General features: G+C 43.7%; 1 protein-coding gene across 6 annotated transcripts in view; it reads left to right on the top strand.

Annotated features, from left to right (window-relative positions):
• Nucleotides 1-1,328: 1,328 nt before the first annotated feature.
• Nucleotides 1,329-22,027, top strand: part of LOC116517087 (solute carrier family 2, facilitated glucose transporter member 11-like) — a 56,272-nt gene continuing 35,573 nt past the window's right edge. For 5 of the 6 annotated variants that reach the window (XM_032229859.1, XM_032229857.1, XM_032229860.1 and 2 more), the window contains exons 1-6: nt 1,342-1,404; nt 10,166-10,279; nt 17,671-17,831; nt 20,464-20,588; nt 20,691-20,820; nt 21,177-21,325. In XM_032229859.1, coding sequence (XP_032085750.1) covers nt 1,378-1,404; nt 10,166-10,279; nt 17,671-17,831; nt 20,464-20,588; nt 20,691-20,820; nt 21,177-21,325 — 706 coding nt within the window. In that variant the 5' untranslated portion in view covers nt 1,342-1,377. Of the gene's footprint in view, nt 1,405-10,165; nt 10,280-17,670; nt 17,832-20,463; nt 20,589-20,690; nt 20,821-21,176; nt 21,326-22,027 lie in introns of all 6 variants that reach the window. The other variant, XM_032229858.1, reaches the window with a different exon arrangement.

Raw genomic sequence — 22,027 nt, 5'->3', positions numbered from 1 at the left:
ACTGGGGCTTCCAAAAGCCCTGCTGCTGTGTCCAACATAGAGTCGTCTCGCCTCTATGTTGGACATAGTGCTGGGGCGGCAGGGCGGCTTTTGCCTGCTTGCCTCACCAGCCATAAACCTCACCACACGTCACTGCTATTTAGACCCTTTTCCCACAGAAAAGAAAAAACAGGGGGCCACAAAACCCGGGTGGGCATGGTAAATCCAGCATCACTTCCACCCAGTCACATGACTACCCAGGACTACCCCTCAGCCATGCCTACCCAGGTTTTATGGCTCCTGGTGTTTCTGTGGGAAATGAGTCTCTGTCTCTCTTTCTCTCTCTCTCCCTCCCTCCCTCTCCCCCCCTCAGAGTTTAAGACTATTCTTTGTAGGCGATAAGGGAGTACTCAATGGAAATATTCCAAGGAGCAATTGAAAGTTGCAACTGGCAAAACACTTTCCAATTGTCCCTTGGAATGTTTCCAGTTTTATTCAAAATAGAAGTCAGAGCTGTTTTACTTCAAAAGGGGTCTTGCAACCTTGTGCTTATATCTCCAAAAAAACTGTCAGACACTGAGCAGAGGTGGGTAGTATGGGAAAAAGAGTTATACGTGGTGCATTGGGCACTCTACACGTGGAGACATTTCTTAGAGGGTGGAACCCTTTTCAAAGTACGGACAGACCATAAGAACCTGGAAACTTTAAAACCACCCTAAAAATTGTCTCTGAAGTAATTCTGCTGGACCCAATACTTTAACTGATTCAACTTCATTCTGCAGTATCTTCCAGGGGGCAAAGTGAAGCAATGCAGCATGAAGCATTTAGATGGCAGACCTGACACCAGAGGCTTAGGATTTGCTCACAATCACTCTGAACCAGCCTTTTCTCCTTCCCATTAATGGGATTTAATGGCTTCTAGGTAAATAGTCAATCCCAATGTTGGAACCATGATCACTACCTGATCTTCAAGTCTTCCATAGATTTTCCTCATACTGCAGAAGGGCATAATCTGGATGTTGGATTCCTACTCCTCAAACTCTCCTCAGTTAGCTGCCCCTTTTCACATTTCTCCCTAGACAGCTGTATCAGCAGCTTCCTGTTACTGATCAGCCAAAGGATTACTAAAGTTCAGAGAAGTAATTCATCCATCTCCTGGCTTCAGATCAGTTTCTGGCAGCATGCTAAAGAGGAAGGAAGGGTGAGGGAAATGGTGACCTCAAGCAGATTGCTTCTTGAAATTGTTAATCTAACATTGCATACCATCCTCCAATAGCCAACAAGAGTAGAAATCAGTGAACTCTGGGTCATAGTTCTCCTAAATATCAAGGTTCAATTAATGAAACTTGGTCAGCTTGACAACTGCCAGCTGGAGATCAACAGAATCTCCTCCAGAAAATGACAGTCAGTTTCCTCTTGGAGTTTGTGAGTATACTGCCTGTTGCGGGTTAAACCTCAGGTCCCCACCCAGTCCCCACTTGGAAAGCTAACCCGAACTCTCAACTTCGATGGAAATATGCAAGAATTGTTTCTTAGGCAACAGGGCTGAAATATTTTTTAAGTTTTAAAAAACAAGATGCTATTCAAAAATGGCTCAGGCAGATGCCTCCCTGATTCATTGGGGTGGAGGTAGGGAATAAATCTGCTCCCTCATCCATTCGATGAACTTTCAGCCATTTGAAGATCTCTGTACAATTTTCTATAGGTTAAACAGCCAAGAGCCACAAACCTCTTAAGGCTTGGTTTCCAGATCTATCACCATTACAATATCCTTCCTTTGAATTCACTGTCATGGGACCAGTTAGGATCCAACTAGGAGTGAAATTCTAGCTTCTTATGGTCCCTACTCTGTGTCTTTCTGAATGTTTCCCAAATTAGTCTGTTATTTTTAGCAAAAAGCTATTTTTACCTTCAATTTGGAATATATTAGAACTCCCAGATGCTTTTCTCATATGCTACTCCTACATCATATATGTCTGCCTTTTTTCCTTTCCCTGGTACAGGACTGTCTTTCTTTTTGTAAAACTTTATCCTATTCAAGAATGTCTACAACCTTCTGAATTTACTTTCTTGTCTAAAGTGGCAGCTTTACATTAATTGTAGTCTTTCTAAGTGTTCCCATAAACTCCTCATCCAACTCCTTGATAAAAATGTTGATCTCTGTTATTCTGTATTAAAGATGTTCATATTTGGCACAGATTGTATTACTGTGTTTCCCTGAAAATAAGACAGGGTCTTGTTTTCTGTTGACCCAAGAAATAAACACTTGGCCTTATTTTTGGGGAGGTCTTATTATATTTGAGGTGCAGGAAGCAGCAAGCATGGTCACTTCATGGCTGTTGCTGTGTTGTAGTATTTTGGGGGAGGGCTTATTTTCAGGGAAACAGGGTGTCCATGATTGAGACACTGAATCCTATATAGTTCAGTAAAAAAATATTTCATTCTCTGACCTACCTGCACTGGTTTCTAGCTTCATATTTCACTATTTGTATTCTTTTTTTGTAGTAATTCTGTATCTTCTGCCCATTACTTTTTATCCTGTAATCAAATGCTTTGGAGAATAGGTTGACTCATTCTCCTCTGTAACGGCCACTCAAATACTGAAAGACTGCTAATGAGATCAGACCTAGGTCTTCTCCTTCTTAGCCTAGATATACCTAGTTGTCTCAATTGTTCATCATATGGTTTAGCCCCCAGATCCTTTATCATCTTTGTTGTTGTTCTCTGCATTCTCAACATTTTTTTGTATTATGATGACCAGAATTGGATGCAGTATTCCAAGTAAAGTATCACTAGTGCAGTAGAAAGCAGTAGTATCACATCATGTGATCTTGAAACAATCTCTCTGTTGATGTAGCCTAGGACTGCATTGGCGTTTTCAGCAATTGCAACTGTCCAGCTAGAGAGTCCAAAAAGAGAATTCCTGGAGATTGTGCTTCCCCAAAGTAAAAGTTTATTAATACACTACATTGGCCCAGAAGAAGTGAAAGCAACTCTGGTTTTCCCACACATAATCCCATATAGTTAAACTTGCTTTTTCCCTTTGGCTATACCTCATTGCGTTGTCCAATTAAATCCACTTCTTTTGTTATGGGAACAGTCCAAATCGTTCAAGCACCTGTGTTGTATGGCCTTGGAGAATTGCAGCAGGGTCTCACAATCTGCAGCCAGTTTTGGCATTTCATTCCTTCCCCGACATGCCCAGTGTCCTTCTGGATCTTGAGCCTATCTTCTATTGACTGTTGGATATTCCCTCCAACCTGGTGTTATCTGCAAATTTGATGAGTTCTCATTCTATTCCCTCATCTTGATCAATTATGAAAATGTTGAAGAGTACTAAGCCCAAGACAGAACCTTAAAGTAGCCGGCTGCACCTTTCTCTTTATGTAGATGTAGTTCCATTGAGTATTGCATATTGACTGTGATCTGGTGATTATGCTGTCTATCCCACATTGTTCTATATTACCAAGAAATAGACTGTGTACTTCTTTGTTAAATGCCTTACTGAAGTCTAAGTAAACTATGTCCTCAGCATTACACTAATTTAATCACTTTATCAAAGAATGCAATAAAGTTTGTCTGGGCATGATCTGTTTTGATGAACACATGTTGGCTTCCAATAATAGCTTTGCTTGTTTCTAAATGTTCACAGATCTATTCCTTGATTATCTTCTACAGGATCTTCCCAGGCAATGATGTCAGCAAGCTCTAGCTGACAAGCTTGTAGTTTCCTGTGTTCCATTGTAAAAGATGGGAATTTGCTGCCTGGGGCCTTCCAGGCCTCTAGGAGTTCTCAGTGATTCCTGAGCATGGCTCTTTAAATTTTTTTGTGTCCTGGAGTATAACTAATCTGGCCCAAGGACAGATCAATAACCAGCACCTTGAAGCATGTTTGGAGACCGATGGGAAGCCAGTGCAGCTCGCGGAGGATAGGTGTAACATGGGTGTATCTAGGTACACCCAGTATCGCTTGCGCAGCCGTATTCTGGACCAATTGTAGTCTCCGAACACTCTTCAGGGGCAGCCCCATGTAAAGCGCATTGCAGTAATCAAGCCTAGAGGTGATGAGAGCATGAGTGACCATTTGAAGTGCCTCCCGGTCCAGGTAGGGCCGCAACTGGTGCACCAGGCGAACCTGGGCAAAAGCCCCCCTGGTCACAGCCGACAGGTGGTATTCTAATGTCAGCTGTGAATCCAGGAGGACACCCAAGTTGCGGACCCTCTCTGAGGGGTGAAGCATTTCACCCCCCAGGCTGAGAGATGGAATATCTGGTCCGTCCTTGGGGGGCAACATCAATAGCCACTCGGTCTTGTCTGGATTGAGTGCCAACTTGTTTACTCCCATCCAGACCCTGACAGCCTCCAGGCACTGACACATCACTTCTACCGCTTCGCTGAGTTGGCACGGGGCAGACAGATACAACTGGGTATCGTCTGCATATTGGTGGTATTTGATCCCGTGCTGGCGAATGATCTCACCCAGCGGCTTCATGTAGATGTTAAATAGGAGGGGGGACAGGACCGAGCCCTGAGGCACCCCATACTTTAGGGGCCTAGGGGTCGACCTCTGTCCTCCAGCCAACACCGACTGTGACCTATCCGAGAGGTAAGAGGAGAACCACCGTAGAACAGTGCCTCCCACTCCCACCTCTTCCAATCGTTGCAGAAGGATACCATGTTTGATCGTATCGAAGGCCGCTGAGAGGTCAAGAAGCACCAGGATAGAGGAATGTCCTCTATCCCTGGCCCGCCAGAGATCATCGGTCAGCGTGACCAAAGCAGTTTCGGTGGAGTAACCAGGCCTGAAACCCGACTGAAAGGGATCTAGATAATCTGCTTCATCTTAGACAATGGGAGAGAAGGAGAACTATTTAAGAGGATTGGCCGAGCAGTGCAAGCAGACAGAGAAGATCCAAGAGAGGAATATGAGAGACAAGCTAAGAAGTGGAAAATTAAAGCTTTAAATTGGATGAGAGATGAAGGATAAACAAGGGGAATATTTCTTAAAAGTAACAGTGAGATCAGTTAAAATAGGGCTGGAAATTAGAGAAAGGAGGATTGTAATATTTTTCAGATGAATTAATAATAAGGGAATCTAGGCTTTTAATGATGAAAATTTTGAATATGTCTGAATAAAAGGGTGATGGCTATAAAAATAACAAAATATTGAATAAGCAAAAGTTTGGAGATTATAACAATATAAATATGTGTATTATTAGTATAACTATGTAAATTTGTTAACATATAACAAATGATTATCAACATTTTATGTGTAGTAAAAAGAATGATATATAGAATGATTGGCATAAAAATTGAACAAGATAATAATGAAAGATGATAATTTAACAAAATATGCAATTGTTGTTGTTATTATTATTATTATTATTATTATTATTAGAATTATATAACTTGTCAAATATAACTAAGATGAATATTGTTTTATTTGTTTTTGGGGTCAATTTCCAACAAAAAATATTTTCTCACTCAGATCACACTCCATTCACTTTCTATGCACCAGCACAGTCTTGGGTATTCAGGCTGTCTTTGGCTTCATGGCGATTATTTTTGGTTGCCCCTGCTCTTTATCTTTAGATGAGGGGCCTTTCTGAGTCAGGGAGGAGAGATGTGACTCTCCTCAACCTGCAGGGCAGTCCCCCTTTACTTCACCACTCCTCCAGAGTGCCTATGTTTCTATTTGAGCCCTCCAACAGAGAGAGCTCAGAATGGGACTGCGGGTGTCAGTCATGGTCCTTGCTTCTGAAGGCACCAGAAGTACAACCGGAAGTCCAAAAGGGGATATTTTTTAAATATAGCAGTGGCATAACTAAAAATTAGAAAGGGGAACAATGAAAGATTACAATTCAATGTAAATATGTGTATTACTTTTAGAATTATATGTCTGTTAAACATAACAAATGTGATTATTGGTATTCTATCTGTAGCAAAAGGAGTGATATCAAGAATATGGAGATTGGCATAAAATATGGAGAATATGGAGATTGACATATACCAATATATGGAATAATTAAGGAAAGATTATAATTCAACAGAATATGTGTATTACTACTAAAAGTCCATAAGATTCTTAATTGTGTTAAAGATGAAGAATATTGTTTTATTTGTACTAAAACTTTTTAAAAAGAGATTTCAGAAAGTTGGACTTAAAGTAAAGAAGGAGAAGTGCAAAATAGCAGTTGCACAGATCAATCTCCTCAGATACTTAATTGATGCATCCGGATTACACCCCCCAAAAGAGAAAATACAGGCAATTCATGAAGCGCCAACCCCTAGGAACAAGATGGAGCTCCAAGCATTCTTGGGCCTCCTTAACTTTTTACAGCTTATTTTTGCAGCATAAAGCATCCATCGCAGAACAGCTTCACCGACTGTTGGATCAGAAGGCAGTGTGGTCATGGGGGCACAAGAAGCAGTATTCAACAGAGTAAAAAAACTAATTTCCTTCGACAGTGTCCTCAATACGAGAACTTGCCACTAGTTTTAACATGCGATGCATCGCTGTTCGGGGTTGGAACAGTTCTCAGCCATCGTTTTCCTGATGGATGGAAGACAACAATAGTGTTTTTCTCAAGAACTCTACCATCAGCAGAGCGGAATTAAAGCCAACTATACAAAGAAGCATTGACTACAGTCGCCGTGGTCAAGAGGTTCCATAAATACATACATAGATGACCAATTGAATTGGTGACTGACCACAAGCCGCTATTAGGACTAATCGCCATGGACCATCAAACACCACCCAGTTCTATCTCCTTGGATGATGCAATGGACTATGTTTCTGATGTCCTATGGCTACCAGTTCACACACCGACCCAGCAAGTCGCTGAGCCATGCCGATGCTCTCAGCCGATGCCCACTCCCCATCGCTGTAGAAGACCCAGCCCGCACATCAGCAGTGCTGGTGATTGAGACCTTGTCATCCAGCCCCATTACAGCAGCTGAGGTCGCCCACCATTCAAACAAGGACAGGACACTCAAACAGGTGTGGAGGGGATGGTCCAAGGAACCAATGAGCACAGAATTCAAGCCGTTTTATACCAGGCAACATGAATTGTCCATTGCCAACTCATAAAGCATTTGCATGTCTGTTATCGAGTTGCCATTGTGAAGAAAGGGAAGATCATATTCCACACATACCTTCAGCTAGAGTCGGATCTCTGATTACTACAGCAGGCTTGTGAGGCATACACCTCATTGGAGAATGTGTTTTGTGACACACACTGAGGGGAGGGGAGAAACAGGGACAAAGTTCAGCCGTAACTTAAGTGAGGTCAAATCTGACTGCAATGGGGTATTGCCAAAATGGTGTTCCTAATAAATGACTGGATTTTTTTTGGAAACTTGACTCGAGGATCATGAATTAATTAAGGCATCTTTTGGAAACCTGACAGCCATCTAGCAGGGCTGCTTACTCTGGGGAAACTGCATAGTGATTTCCATTAAACTAAGGCAATCCATCCTGGAATCATTGCATGATGGCCATACCAGAATCATGAAAATGAAGGCGCTGGCCCGCAGCTATGTATGGTGGCCCAACATGGACAATGCTATTGCCGAATGGGTTGCGTTGTGCCAAGAGTCAAGGCCAGCACCCCCAGCAGCACCAACATCGGAATGGGAAACACCCAAGACACTGTGGTCCAGGGTGTAGTATTTAGAGTCCCGAGGCTGAAGATGAAAAGAATGTAATCCGCTCACGGATAGCTGAATCAACCAAAGTTTATTAGCATCCAGAATTAACATGAGAATCAACAGCAAAATTATTAATCATGAAACATCATTCTTATAGTGTTTTCAGTTTCTTTGAGCTCTACCTACTTTACGTGTTATATCATTATTGGCTAACAAGTCTCCAAGGCACAATAATTGGGTAGTCCTTACATCATTAGTGTTCGTGAGAACGTGCATGTTCTCACACACCGAATGAATCAAGTGTTATCAAATGAGTGAATGAAATGTTGCAGGTTATACTTTGTATCATCCCATGCCCTTGATGCCTGGGAACACTGCAAGCAAATAATAGCTGACAGGCAAATATTTTCTGCAGATTGCTGCAGTTTTTGCTTACACGTGTAACCTCAGTTCCAAGGACCATTCAAATGATTCACTGTAAAAACCCTACACCAGGGTCCATCTCTATTTTGTGGGACCATTCCATGGGTAGACCTTCCTCATAGTAGTTGATGCCTACTCAAAAAGGCTCGAGGTGACCCTGATGAAATCCACCACAATGGATTTCATCTAGGCACTCCAGAAGATATTTGCGACCCATGGACTGCCAAACATCTTGATGTTGGACAATGGGTCACAGATCACTGCAACACAGTTCGAACTGTTTTTGGCAAACCAGGGAATCCACCATGCCCTCATCACACCATTCCACCCAGCCAGCAACAGACAAGCAGAAAGGATGGTGCAAACGACAAGAGAGGCACTAGCATGAATGAGCCCAGAGGATTGGCAGGTGTGGATAAATAAATACATGCTAATACAACACATCACACCCAGCGCCACAACAAACCAAAGCCCAGCGGAGCTGCTAATGGGCAGGCGCCTATGGACCAACCTGGACAGATTGCATCAAGACTACTCAGCGGAGGTCCCCACTGACTTGGCCAGCCGAGTTTGAACATTAACTAGGGGCAAATAGGTATATGCCCGCAACTACACAGGTTGCCTATTTGGCTGCCAGCCCACGGCGTGGAGGTGACCAGACCATGTTCATCTCGCGTGGAACTAGAAGATGGCAGAGTGTGGTGCCGCCATATCAATCAGCCTCAGATCCACCATCCACAGCCAGGGACACAAGAAGGCCCAACAACCAAGTGATGCAGTAGGAGGAAAACGAGGAGGCTAGGCACCATTACCGGGTGGGATGAATCCCACGATACCAGAATCAACTGCTCCACCGCCTCAGCAAACAATTCCAGACAAAGGCCATGCCCAAATGGTTCCTGGAGAAGTCTTTGACCAACCATCTGCTTCCCACAATGGTTCCTCGCAAATGAGGAGACAACAAGAGGACTCCACCCAAGCACCTGCTGTTCCCGCCAACTCTTTAAGAATGAGAGAAACCCCAAGTCGATGCACAACTGCCGCCAACCTCCATACATGGAAGACTATGCCTGTAGCGTAAGAACTGCAGACTGACAGCTTCTGCTAGGTGGGGAGGGGTATTGTGTATGTGCATGCGTGGTTGGAAGGTTTCACTCTGGTCTGTTCTGGGCATGGGAAAATACTTTGAATCTATTGGCTAATGGCTGACAGCCCTCTTTAAAGAGCGCTGCCAGCCTTTGCCTTTGCCTTTTGCTAGTATGTTGCTGTTATAGAGTTAATAAACATAACTTATTACATCTGCCGGCTTCGACTCCATTCTTCACCCAAGATCTAGCACAGCTGTTCCCTTCTTCTTCCAAGTGCAGAATGTGACCAGCCAGGGGTCCATTTCCTTCTTGGATGAGGCAGGTGTCAGGGTTCCAAGTAATACATCCCAGTTCAATAAGAGCTCCAAGGCAAGCAAGTTCTTCAAAGAACATTTTATTAGGATATATCAAATTGGCATATTCCTGGTGGAAAACTGGTACTAAGTTGGCACCGCTTTTTCCCCCAATTAAAAGTAAAACGTTATCACTTTCCCCAGAATCTCAGTCACATGGTCCAATCAGCATACAGCCCAGTTGTTAGATGACCTTAGGCTCCAATTTTATTTTGACTACAACAACCCAGCTAATCTCTAAACCCCCACCCTGGCCCCTTCAGTCCCCTGTCCTTACTACTTTCTATAGAGGGATGATCAAGAGCATCCTGTCAGATTGCATTACTGTCTGGTTTGGAAGCATTACTGTTTCAGACAGGAAGGAGGTGCAGAGAGTGGTAAGTATGGCAGAGAAGATTATTGGCAGCTCACTTCTTCTAGCCAGGACATAGCATATAGGCAATGCTTGTGTTCTCTGCAAATGGCTCTGCCTAAGCTGTGGAAAAATATTTTAGCTGGAGGACATCCTGATTGCCTTCTCTTGGTAGATGAGGCTGTTGATCTGAAGACTTGTCCCTGGGTCTCTTGCTTTCACTAGATCCTCTGCTGTACCCACTGTACACCTGTGGAGCTTCCTTCTCTGTTGCTTCAATAATGGATTATGAAAGGGGACTTCTAGATGACCTAGACCAGGATGTTGTCTTTCAGATGCAGTACCGGCAGCTGTTCCAAATGGTGATTGTATTAGGAATGAGTGGTACCCTCCTTATTGGCTTCCAGGTCTCTGTGATCACCTATCCATCCCAGGTAAGTGACGAAGCTTTTGCAATTCAGTATCTGCAATCCCAAAGCACAATATGGCCTCAAGGGAGTTAGAAAGGGCTCCATTAGGAGACAAGGTGTTCAATTTAGGCAGCTGAATACACAAATCCTGGCGTAGACAGCTTTCTAGCCACTCTTCTTTCTTCTTGGTGTCCTTCTCCAGCTGCACCCTGCTGCCGAAGTCATTCAACTGTTGCCTCTGCTGGGCCAAAGATCACTTCTCATGTCAGCACAATATATGCCACCCATCAGTCATCAGATCAGGGAGGCCTAGAGGTGACATCACATCATGCTTCCATGCATGCTTTCACATGACTTCTACCTGGGGCAGAGGGTAGAAACTTCTTTGTTTTTTATACAATTAATATCCTCCTGTGTGGTAGAAAGTTTGAACCCCATAGAATAACAGCTGGCCAGTCACCACTCTGATGAGTCCTAGCAACTGGTGACAGGATGCCTTCTTGTGGGCCAATGGGATTGAATTGTTGCTAGAATCTTCTCTCTTCATGGGCATCCAATGAGTCAGAGATACTGAAGGATTGGTGACACAAAACCCATGACAAATGTATTCGGTAACAGAACAATAGGTTCTGAGATGAGGCAGCCATATTTCTTCCCTACAAGTAATCTACAGGTAGTCCTTTACCTACAACCATTCAGTCAGCAAATGTTAGGGTTCCCCAATCCTCCCTATCCGTCTCTACTGCACCCACTGTGGCAGGCACTTGCCTAACTGTGGCAGGTGCCTGTGGGGAATCTGACAGGAAGCTGGGAGTTTCAGCTTCCTGACAGATTCCCCACAGACTTTCATGGTAGAAAGCCAGCAGGAAGTTGCTGTGGAAAGGAGATAACAATGGCTGCTGAGACTGCAGAGACTGCTGTCATTAAGGAATGCAGTTATACTTTATTGCTAATTGCTAATTGGTTTATATACTAATTGCTTAGCAACTAAAATTCTGATCCAAATTGTTGTTTTAAGTCGAGGACTACCTGTAGTGACAACAATATATTTGTGACTCTTATAGCCAGGAAATATAATAAAGCAAGTGTTGATGGAGTTTGGAATTCTCTTTATGGAGATGATATTTTACCTTAGTTATGTGTGCACTTTTTCCACTTTGTTAGATAGTAGCAACTGTTATAATGGTTTCCACCAAGGTCCTCTGTTCCGGTGGGAACAGAGATTCAATCTCATTGGTCAAAGAGTCTGACAGCTCCCTATAAAAGGGCTGCTGTCAGACTGATCCTTCATACTTGTTCTGTTACAATAAAGAGCTGTTGTTGCCTAAGCCTGAGTGTGCCTTTCCATTACCTGATCTAACACTGGCAACAAAGGTGGGATTGGAAGGCAACTAGGTGAACCAAAAAGAGCGTAGCAATCCATCAAGTAAATCCAGCCCAGAACTCAGTGCAGCTTCGAGCAACCATTTTTGAGTGGCAAACTCAAAACGCCCTCAGAACACAAAATGGCCATGTACACCCCACTGACTCTATACCACCCAGTCGGCGAGCACTGGGAATCACATATGCTGAGGTTCGACTGCTTCCTCGAACCCAACAACCTCATGGGCCTTTCTGAAGGCTGCAAGAAGAACATGTTCCTGGGTTACTGTGGACGGGAAGTGTTTGAAACATCCAAAGATCTATCTGAGCCAACGCCACTCCAATTAGTCGCTTGGTCAGTGCTCCAACAGATGCTGAGGACACATTACGCTCCCAAGCCGTCTAAGCACGTCCGCCGGCACGAATTTAATATTCACAATCAGAAGGAAGGTGAATCGATCAACAAGTATGTTGTGGTATTAAGAAAGGCTGCAGAGTACTGCGAGTTCAGAGACCTAGACGAACTCATAGTAGACAATCATATGCGGTGTGTGGGACATTAATTTACAGAGGAGATTACTTGCCAAATCTAATCTCACTCTACAAATTGCTTTGGACGAGGCCAGGGCATCCGAATCTGCCATTAAGTCTACAGAAACTTTGCAGCGCCAAAACTCTCCACAAGATGCACGAAAGAGTGCACATGTACATCATGAGGATACAGAGGCCGAGGGCTCAGAAAGTGAAGATGACAGCTTCTGCATGCGTAGTAGCTGCACCAAGCCAGCACGCAAATTCGAACAGCATTTCCTGCCTTGCGCAAGCTGTGGAGGAGACCATGCCAGATCATTTTGCCATTTCCGTGATGCCAGCATTGTGAGAGAAAGGGGCACATCGCCAAGGTTTGCAGAAGCGAGCATCCCACAATGACCTGGAAGCCCAAAAGCTGACCTAACCACCAGCAGAGGCCCAATCAAGGGGCATGGCAGCCACCACCAAGGCGCTCAGAGGGCGACACCAGAGTCACCTACCACACCTCAATCTACACAAGGCGGCCAAAAAAGCTGAAGGTCACAGTCCTCATTGAGGGCTCTCCATGCGAGATGGAGATTGACACAGGGTCATCACTGACTACACTCAAGCAGGCTATCCCTAGCCTGAAGAAGCAGCATCTACACGCCCCTGACATCCACCTTCGCGATTACCAGGGGAACCGAGTCTCCATCATGGGCCAGGGCACCTTCTGGGTGCAATTCAAAAACTTCAGCAGCCAGCTTCCAGTGTCAGTGGTCAGCTGTGACCTGCAGAGCCTCCTGGGGCTTGACTGGTTCAAAGCCCTGGGCCTAGAAGTGACCAGTATCAATGCCTTGAAAGACGAGAGCACCGAAGAATTCTTTAAGGAGTTCTAGGATGTCTTCGGCACCAGTCTAGGTAAGTATGTGGGGACCCCAATCTCTTTTAATTTGGACCCCAACATACCCCCATCAGTCTAAAACCCAGGAGAGTACCTTTTGCTCTCCACCCTAAAATTGATCTGGAAATTGACACGCTCATAGGCCAGGGAATCCTAGAGCTGGTTGATCACGCACACTGGGAGACCCCTATAGTGACACCTGTCAAATCTGACGGGTCTGTCCGCATCTGCGCAGACTACAAGCGCACAACCAATAAAGCGTTACAACATTGTAAGCACCCATTGTACAGTATTTATTACATTCCTTAGGCCGCGGCAAAGTATTCGCTAAATTAGACATGGCACAGGCATACCAACAATTGCCTGTAGATGGCGCTACAGCAGAGGCCCAAACCATTGTGATGCACAAGGGTTCATTCAAATGTAACTGCTTGCAATTTGGAGTTAGTATCAACCCTGGACTGTTCCAAAGTATCATGGAACGGCTTTTGCAGGGGATTCCAGGAGTCGTCCCCTATTTTGACAACATCTTGGTATCGGCTGCAAATGAGGCGCAACTTTTCAAATGTTTAAGAACTATTTTGACCAGAATTAGAGACAAAGGCCTCCGTCTCAAAAATGAAAAATGCCAACTTAACGTGCCAAGGGTTGAATTCTTAGGGTACCTCATCGTCGACTCTTGGACTCACCCGACCACTAAAAAAATTAAAGCAATCCAGGACACCCCTACACCTCACAATCAGACCGAGCTGCAGGCATTCCTCGGGCTCCTTAATTTCTGCAGCATCTTTCTTAGACAGAAAGCCGCTGTTGCTGAGCCCTTACATTGTCTACTGGCAAAGAACACAAAGTGGTCCTGGGGCAGAGCCGAAGCCACCATATTTGCTGCAGTAAAGAGACTATTGTCAGCAGACATGTTCCTGGTTCAGTACAGCCAGACCCTGCCACTTGTTTTAACTTGTGACGCTTCCCTGTTTGGCGTCAGAGCCGTCCTCAGCCACTGCATGCTCAATGGATCTGAGGCACCCATAGCTTATTACTCAAGGACCTTGTCCGCTGCTGAGCGGAACTACAGCCAGTTGGCCATGAGGCATTGGTTGCAGTGGCCGGTGTAAAAAGGTTCCATGAGTACCTTTACGGCCGTGATTTTGAACTCATCATGGACTACAAACCGCTACTGGGCTTGTTGGTTGAGGACCGACCTACTGTGTCATTATCGCCGCAAATGACTAGATGGACTATTTTCCTCATGGCCTACATCTATCTCCTTGTCCATCGACCTGGCTCAACCTTGGGGCATGCCTACACTTTGAGTAGCTGCCCTCTGTCAGAACTACTTACAGACCCTACCCCTGAGATGCCAGTCCTTCTTATTGACTGCTTACAGACTGGTCCTGTCTGGTCTAATGATGTTGCCCACCACTCTGCAAGAGATTCCACGATCAATCATGTTTTCAATTGGGTGTAGAGGGGGTGGCCCAAGGGGCCTGTTGGGTCTGATTTAAAAATGTATTATTGTAAAAAAGATGAATTGTCTGTTATTAATGACTGTTTGCTGTGGGAGAACCGGGTCGTTGTTCCACCCAAACTGTGCATTGCAGTATTAGAGGCTTTACATGTAGGGCATCCTGGAATTGTCAGGATGCTAGGAGTTACGTGTGGTGGCCTAACATGGACAGGGAGATTGAAGAATGGGTGGCTACCTGCACACCGTGCCAGGAGTCCAGACCAGGTCTCCCAGAGGCAACCGCTAAGGAGTGGGAGCGACCTCAAGCACCATGGTCTAGGGTGCACATAGACTTTGCTGGCCCAGTTAATGGCCAGACATTCTTAGTAGTTGTGGACGCCTACTGGAAATGGCTAGAGGTAGTCCTCATGACCTCCACTACGGCAGAGGCGGTCATCAAGGTACTATGGAGACTTTTCTCCACACACGGCCTGACAGATGTCCTGATCTCTGACAACGAGCCCCAATTCATGGCCATGCAATTCAAGACCTACTTAGCAGCGCAGGGAATCAGACATGCCCTGGTCGCACCATTCCATCTGGCCTCCAATGATCAGGTAGAGAGAATGGTGAGATCTACAAAAGAGGCCCTATCCAGGATGGGCCCGGGAGATTGGCAAACGGGTTGATCATTATCTTCTAATTCAACACATCATGCCAAGTGCTACCATGGGGAGAAGCCCTTCTGAGCTTCTCATGGGTCGCCGGCTAAGGTTCCACTTAGACCGGCTACACCCAAACTATTCTGCCGCATCACCCCCAGATTGAACAGGCAAAATTTGGAATTTTAGCATAGGGGATTCAATTTACGCCCACAGGAACTCTGTGGATTCCTTCCACAGTTGATAGGCATCACCGGGCCTCATTCTTATCTTGTAGAGCTTGAGGTCGGTCGGAATTGGAGAAGGCACATTGACCAACTCCATGGCCTCCTCTCCAATTCCACTTTTAGGCAGCCAGAGGTAACTCCTGCATGAGTTAGCCAAAGTCCTACCCAAAAGGAGCACAAAGTCACTCCTTCCACAGCCTACTCAAACCCGAAAACACCAGGATACTCATCTACTTGTGTTGCAGGTCTGCAGCGAGCTCCGAGCGAACCGGCTCTAGAAGCTCCAGCTCCAGCCTGTGAAGTTTCCAGGAGCTTCCACCAGGCGAAGCTGCAGAGCCAACAGGTCCATCCGACCTGTCCGAAGAACATCCTCCGACTGAATTGTGCAGGTGTGGCAGAGCTACCAAAAAGCCCGCCTATCTGCGTGACTATGTCACAAAGTTGATTCCATCTAAGAGCGGAGGGGCGTTAGATATTAGCAACTGTTATAATGGTTTCTACCAAGGTCCTCTGTTCCGGCGGGAACAGAGATTCAATCTCATTGGTCGAAAGGTCTGACAGCTCCCTATAAAAGGGCTGCTGTCAGACTGAACCTTCACTGGATTGTACATACTTGTTCTGTTACAATAAAGAATTAAATTTCCCCTACCCTTCAAGGTTCCTGTAACTTCAACACTTTTTATCATTTCATCTCTGTTAGTGAGAATTAGTCCAATATGGCTGACCCCTTAGATCTCTTCTCTACTTTTTGGAAGACAAAGTTGTCTGTTAGGTTTGTCAGGAATCTGTTTGCTCTTCCACTTGTTGCAGAGTTTGTCTCCCAGTTGATGTCACGATAGTTAAAGTCTGTGAATACTATTGTGATGTGTTTCCTACATACCTTAGTTAACTGACTAACAAAAAGTGAATCTCTTTCCTCTGTTTGGTTGGGTGGTCTATAGTATACAGTTTGGGTGGCCAATGGTAGTGTCATGTCCCCCCCCCTTTTTTTCCCAAATAGCCCAAATACATTCAAGATGGTTTTCATCATTGTTCTGCTCCATTTCTGTAGTTATGAGTTGTTATAAGAGATGTAGTTATTTCTAATATAATGTATAGTACAATGATGGCTAACATTTTTGCCATCATGTGCCAAAAGCGTGGGGAATGGGGGGGGTGAGCCGAGGTGGCGCAGTGGTTAAATGCAGCACTGCAGGCTACTGCTAGATCAGCAGTTCAGCGGTTCAAATCTCACCGGCTCAGGGTTGACTCAGCCTTCCATCCTTCCGAGGTGGGTAAAATGAGGACCTGGATTGTTGGGGGCAATATGCTGACTCTCTGTAAACCGCTTAGAGAGGGCTGAAAGCCCTATGAAGCGGTATATAAGTCTACTGCTATTGCTATTGCTATTCACATGCGTGCCCACAACCATAATTCTATGTGCCCTCCCCCCACACACATGCACACATGACCCCCCCTGCTCCAGAAAGTCAGAAACGGCCCATTTTCCAACTTCTGGTTTGCACATTGGGCTGTTTTTCACCCTCTGGAGACTTCAAGGAAGCCTCCTGAGGCCTCCGGAGGTTGAAGAATGGCCCAACATGCAAACTGGAAGTTTGGGAACAGACTTCAGGTTTGCCCATTGGGCCATTTTTTGCCCTCTGTAGGCTTCAGGGAAGCCATCTGAAGCCTCCAGAGGGCGAAAAATGGCCCAACACTCAAACCAGAAGTCAATTCCTGAACTTCTGGTTTGCATGTTAGGTGGTTTTTCACCTTCCAGAGGCTTCAGGAGGCTTCCCCGAAATCTCCGGAGGGTGGAAAAATGGCCGAAAATCATGGCCAAAATTAGCTGGCCAGTGCACAGCAAGCTGACAAGACAATGCCTTGCATGCCCCCAGAAATTGCTCCGCATGCCACCTGTGGCACACATGCTATAGGTTCGCCATCATGGGTATAGTGCAACTCTACCTCCTTTTTTACTTGGTCAATTTCTTTTAAATAATTTAAATCCCTCTAGCTGCATATTCAATTCATGGGTTTCATACCACCTTAATGGCAACAATATCATATCTGCTCTCATTTAGTTGAATTTTTAGTTCACACTGTTTATTCCTCATACTTTGTGTGTTGGTGTATAGACATGTATAGTATGCTCAGGGACAATTTGGTCGAAGGCACTTGTCGTGTAGAATACAGAATAACAGAGTTGGAAGGGACCTTGAAGTCTAGTTCAATTCATATAATGTAAAAAACTGATTCAGATTGTGTTATGCTCCAAGATTTGCAATCAGACTGGTAGTTGTACACACTCTTGCTTTTCGTAGGATATCAAGAGTTTCATCAATGAGACGTGGCTGCAGCGACATGGTGTGTCTCTCCCGCCAGACAGGCTGGCTGTACTGTGGTCCTTCATCATCTCCATCTACTGCCTGGGGGGTCTTCTGGGCTGTTTATGGAGTGGATCCCTGGCTGTGAGATATGGAAAGTATGGCTTTTCCTCAAGATGAAGTTTTCTTTTTTAAAAAAATAAAGTTTTTTATTTTTTTAATACAAATAACAAAGCTATGAACAAAGTGTTGTTCAGTTTTTTTTCCTTTTACATCCTCTTTTGTACATAATCCATTTTACATCATAATTCTATTTCCAATTTCAGCTCTATTATTCTCTTTCCATAGTTTCCATCTTAAACTTATTTTCTTATTACATAAACAATATCACTAATTGCCCCTTCAAAGTTATACCAAATTATCATTTCATGATTCTTTTTTTCATCTATTTTACCCTAGTGAAACCATCTAGCTATTTTTTTTATTTTTAGTTCCTTTTTCTTATATTTTGTTCTTCAATTAAGCCCTATTTTACTCTCTCTTCTCCATATAAATTTCTAGCTTATCCTTGCCCATCAAAGTTTCACACACATTTTTAACATCTCAAATAGTTCATTATATATCCATGCTACCAATTTAACAAATTAACATTTTTTTATCATTGTTCTGTTTCCATTTCTAACCCAATTTATTATCTTTCCATTTTTTCATCTTAAACTTATTTTCTTCTTAGTATAACAATATCCCGAATTTCCATTTCAAAATTAAACAAAATTAAACCAAATATCCTTTCTTCTTTCATCTGTTAGTCTATTTTACTACAAGCAACATACATCATCATTTCAATTTTCACACAGAGATCATTTAACTTAACCATTACTAATGTTATAAAATTCCCTTATATTTTAATTACCTACATATGATTAGCAGTATTGATACAATTCCCTTTAATCTACTGATATATCCCTTTTCTCTGGGTCTTTCACAGATTCTATCACATTTCCCCAAAAATTATTTTGACCTCTGAAATAAGCGGTTGGCCTTATTTTCAGAGAGGTCTTATTATTTTTGAAGTGCAGGAGGCAGTGAGCATGGTCACCTCATGGCTGATGCTGTGTTGCAATATTTTTGGGAAGGGCTTATTTTCCAGGGAGGGCTTATTTTAGTGCATGTGCTCAAAAGCCCAATTCTTATTTTCGGGAAAACAGGGTATTTCTTTTTAATTTTCTTCTTTGCTCCCATTCTCCTACCTTCTTTTTTTTCTTTTTCTTATTTTTATAATTCTTATTTCTTTTCTTCCAAATCCTTTCTCTCCTTTGTGCTTTTATTGTTCTAGTAATTTTCCCCAGGGGTTTTCCACACCTATTCCCACTTTTCTCTTCTTTGCTATTCGATTGTTTCTTTGGGGGTGCGGGGAGGCATTCCCCTTTGTTTATTTATTTTTTGTATCACTGTAAATCCCAGTAAAATCATCTAACTGTTTTTAATTTCAGTTCCCACATCGTCTTCTTGCTCTTCATTTAAGCCCTTTTACCCCCTGTTTTCCTGTTTGCTGCCTTGTGTCCTGGTCTGAGTACTCTATCTGCATTTCTGAGTTTTTTACAGTTTCAAACACATTTTTTAACATCTCAAATAGTTCATTATACATCCAGAGCTCCATAATGCCAGTAACTAATTTAACTAATTTAAGATTTATTTTTTTAAAAAATGTACCACATTTAATTAAAATTTAAAGTCCATGCAGTCCTTTTTTTCTTTCCCTTTAAAGTCCAGAGTCCAATTTTAATGTTAGTCCAGTCCAAATTGAGAGGTTTTTTTCTTCCACAACCCTAAACAGTGAAAACCAAACACTGCTGCAAAAACAAGCACTCCTTAAAAGTTCTCACTGCTTCAGTGTATCTTTCCCTGTAGCCAAGGTCAATTTCTCTAGCTGTTACTTTCTCTTTCATCTGTCTCTAAGTATTGTAATGATTTCTTCTCACCAGCAGGTGACCTATTTCCATGGTACACTCTAATGCATTAATTGTCAATAACTGTCAAAAACCACTTTTATTTTTTTTAAAGCAAAAAATAAGAACTTTCATTTTGTCAATTTTAGTATTTTCCAATCCAGATAAAACATAGATCTTCTGAGGCTTTAAGTGCTTTAGCCTCCGCTTCAACTTTCTTCCTCCATGAAATTTCCCAAATGCCAAATAGCTGCTAATTCCACTCCGGGATCCCTTTAAATCCAAATTTAAATTTTCTTTTTACCTCTGAGTTAGCCAATCACTCACTTGGTTTCAACACTTTGTTCCAACCTTGCTCCAGCTCAAAAATCTTAGTCCGGTTGCCCCAGCTTGAAAGTGGTCATTTGGGTATGGCTGCCACCCCCACTGTCGATTCGAAGAGTTTTCCTCTGACCTACCAAGGAACTTGCTGGTTCCTCTTGGTCATCTGAGAAACCTGTTCTTTCCCCCTGTCTCTTCAAGATGGTTCTGGTCTGCAGACCCCCCCTGACAGCAGTTTGTCTGTTTGGATTTTGCGATGCCCCCTTGCATCTGGCTAATTTCTAGTTTCCTCAAGATGAAGTTTTCATGATGGCCCCTTGTCTTATAGCTGTGAGATTTTCTCAGATATGTTGATGTCCGTGACTATATAATTGGGAGAGTTGTCATTTCCCCCCCCCACCTTTTTATCTTAAATTAGAACTGAAAGCCTTGAAATTAGTTTGAGTCACAGAGTAATCACTCAACAGTGGGAAATACTCAGTGGTTGGAGTCTCTAACACTTGATTGTGATTTATTTCAGAAAGAAAACTTTAATTTGCAGCAATTTTATTATAATTGTGGGAGCTCTTCTTATTGGTTCCAGTAAGATGGCCAGGTCTTTTGAAATTATTCTGATGGGCCGTTTTCTTTATGGCATCAGTGCAGGTATGATGGGGAGGAGGGCCCGACCTCTGACCAAATGCATCCCCTAAATCAGAATAGGTGTGTGGGGGAGACCTTTTGATTTTGGTGATTCTTCTCTTGAAGGACTCTGCCTGAATATTCATGGACCCTATCTCAGCGAAATTTCCCCCAAGAAGTTCCGAGGCTTCGCCACCACCACGGCAGCCATATTTTTTTCCCTCGGAAAAGCCCTGGGGCAAATCTTGGGCTTAAGGTGAGTCCACCACCCATGAGCCTATCCAGCCAGACAAGCTCTTGCCCTCCCAACCTCCATTCCCATTGAAGACCAATTAGTTTGGCTGTCCTCAGCTGCAGTTCTCCCACCTGCTCTGCCAAGGAAAGAGATGGTCTTCTTGTTTCCTTTAGACAGATATGAAAACTCCCTCTGAGGAATAAACTGCTCTCCCTTTTTGGGTTCCCCTCAGTTCAGGCTGTGATGGTGGGAAGGGCACTTGGCTTTCTTTGGTCAAAGAGATGGTGCCCGCTTCACCCCCCCCTAACTTTGGCTCCCTCTGGTCATCCAACCCCTTCAGAAGGAACAATAGTGTTTCTTTCTCCCCCATCCCTCAGAGACCTTTTAGGCACCAAGACCCTGTGGCCCCTCCTGCTGGCACTGTGTGGTTTCCCAGCCCTGCTGCAGTTGCTGCTGCTGCCGTTCTTCCCAGAGTCGCCCCCGTACCTCCTGATACAAAGGAAGGATGCTGATGCCTGCCGAAAAGGTGACACATTTTTTTCTGTGGGAAAACCTGCTTTGTGCTTAGCTAAAGGTGGCCGTTTAACCACTATGCCACCCAGAGTCACTTTCCATGAAAAGGGCAGCCATACAAATGTGACAAATAAATAAATACATAAATAAGAATGATGTGAGTAAGGAAGAAATAAATAAAGCCAGAAAAGAGATACTTAAAAAACAACTATTGCCACATTCATGAACCAGTTCAGCCAGGCCAATAACAGTGGAGACCTGTCAGCAGCCGCAGGTTATGGGCTAAGTGGTGGCGGGCAGCCCTGCTTTGATGGCTTTCTTCTCACTTGAACTGCTTATTACTGTACTGTCGATATATTGTCTTGAACTTGAATCATGGAAATCAAGTCGAGTAAAACCAATAGGTTTCATTGAGATAACAAAGATCAGATACACAGACTTTGGGCATATCTGGCTTGGTAATAATGTCAATAAAAATATTGTGGAATACAATTAACAGTTGTTGATTAAAATTATTAGGAATCATCACTGTGATCATGCTGTAAAAAAGGCAAATAGAATTCTGTAGGTTGCATCCAAAGAGTTTTGAAGAAAAAAAATAACCGTTCCATTTTATTCTGCACTGCTGACACCATGGCTTCTGCCTTCGGTTTTGGCGCAAGAAGGACTCAGAGAAACAGGAATTGCTTTAAAGAAACACAAAAGGGACAAAGGG

The sequence above is a fragment of the Thamnophis elegans genome, chromosome 13 (genome assembly GCF_009769535.1).
Source record: "Thamnophis elegans isolate rThaEle1 chromosome 13, rThaEle1.pri, whole genome shotgun sequence".
Lineage (NCBI taxonomy): Eukaryota > Metazoa > Chordata > Lepidosauria > Squamata > Colubridae > Thamnophis > Thamnophis elegans.
This window is presented reverse-complemented; position numbering and strand designations above follow the sequence as displayed.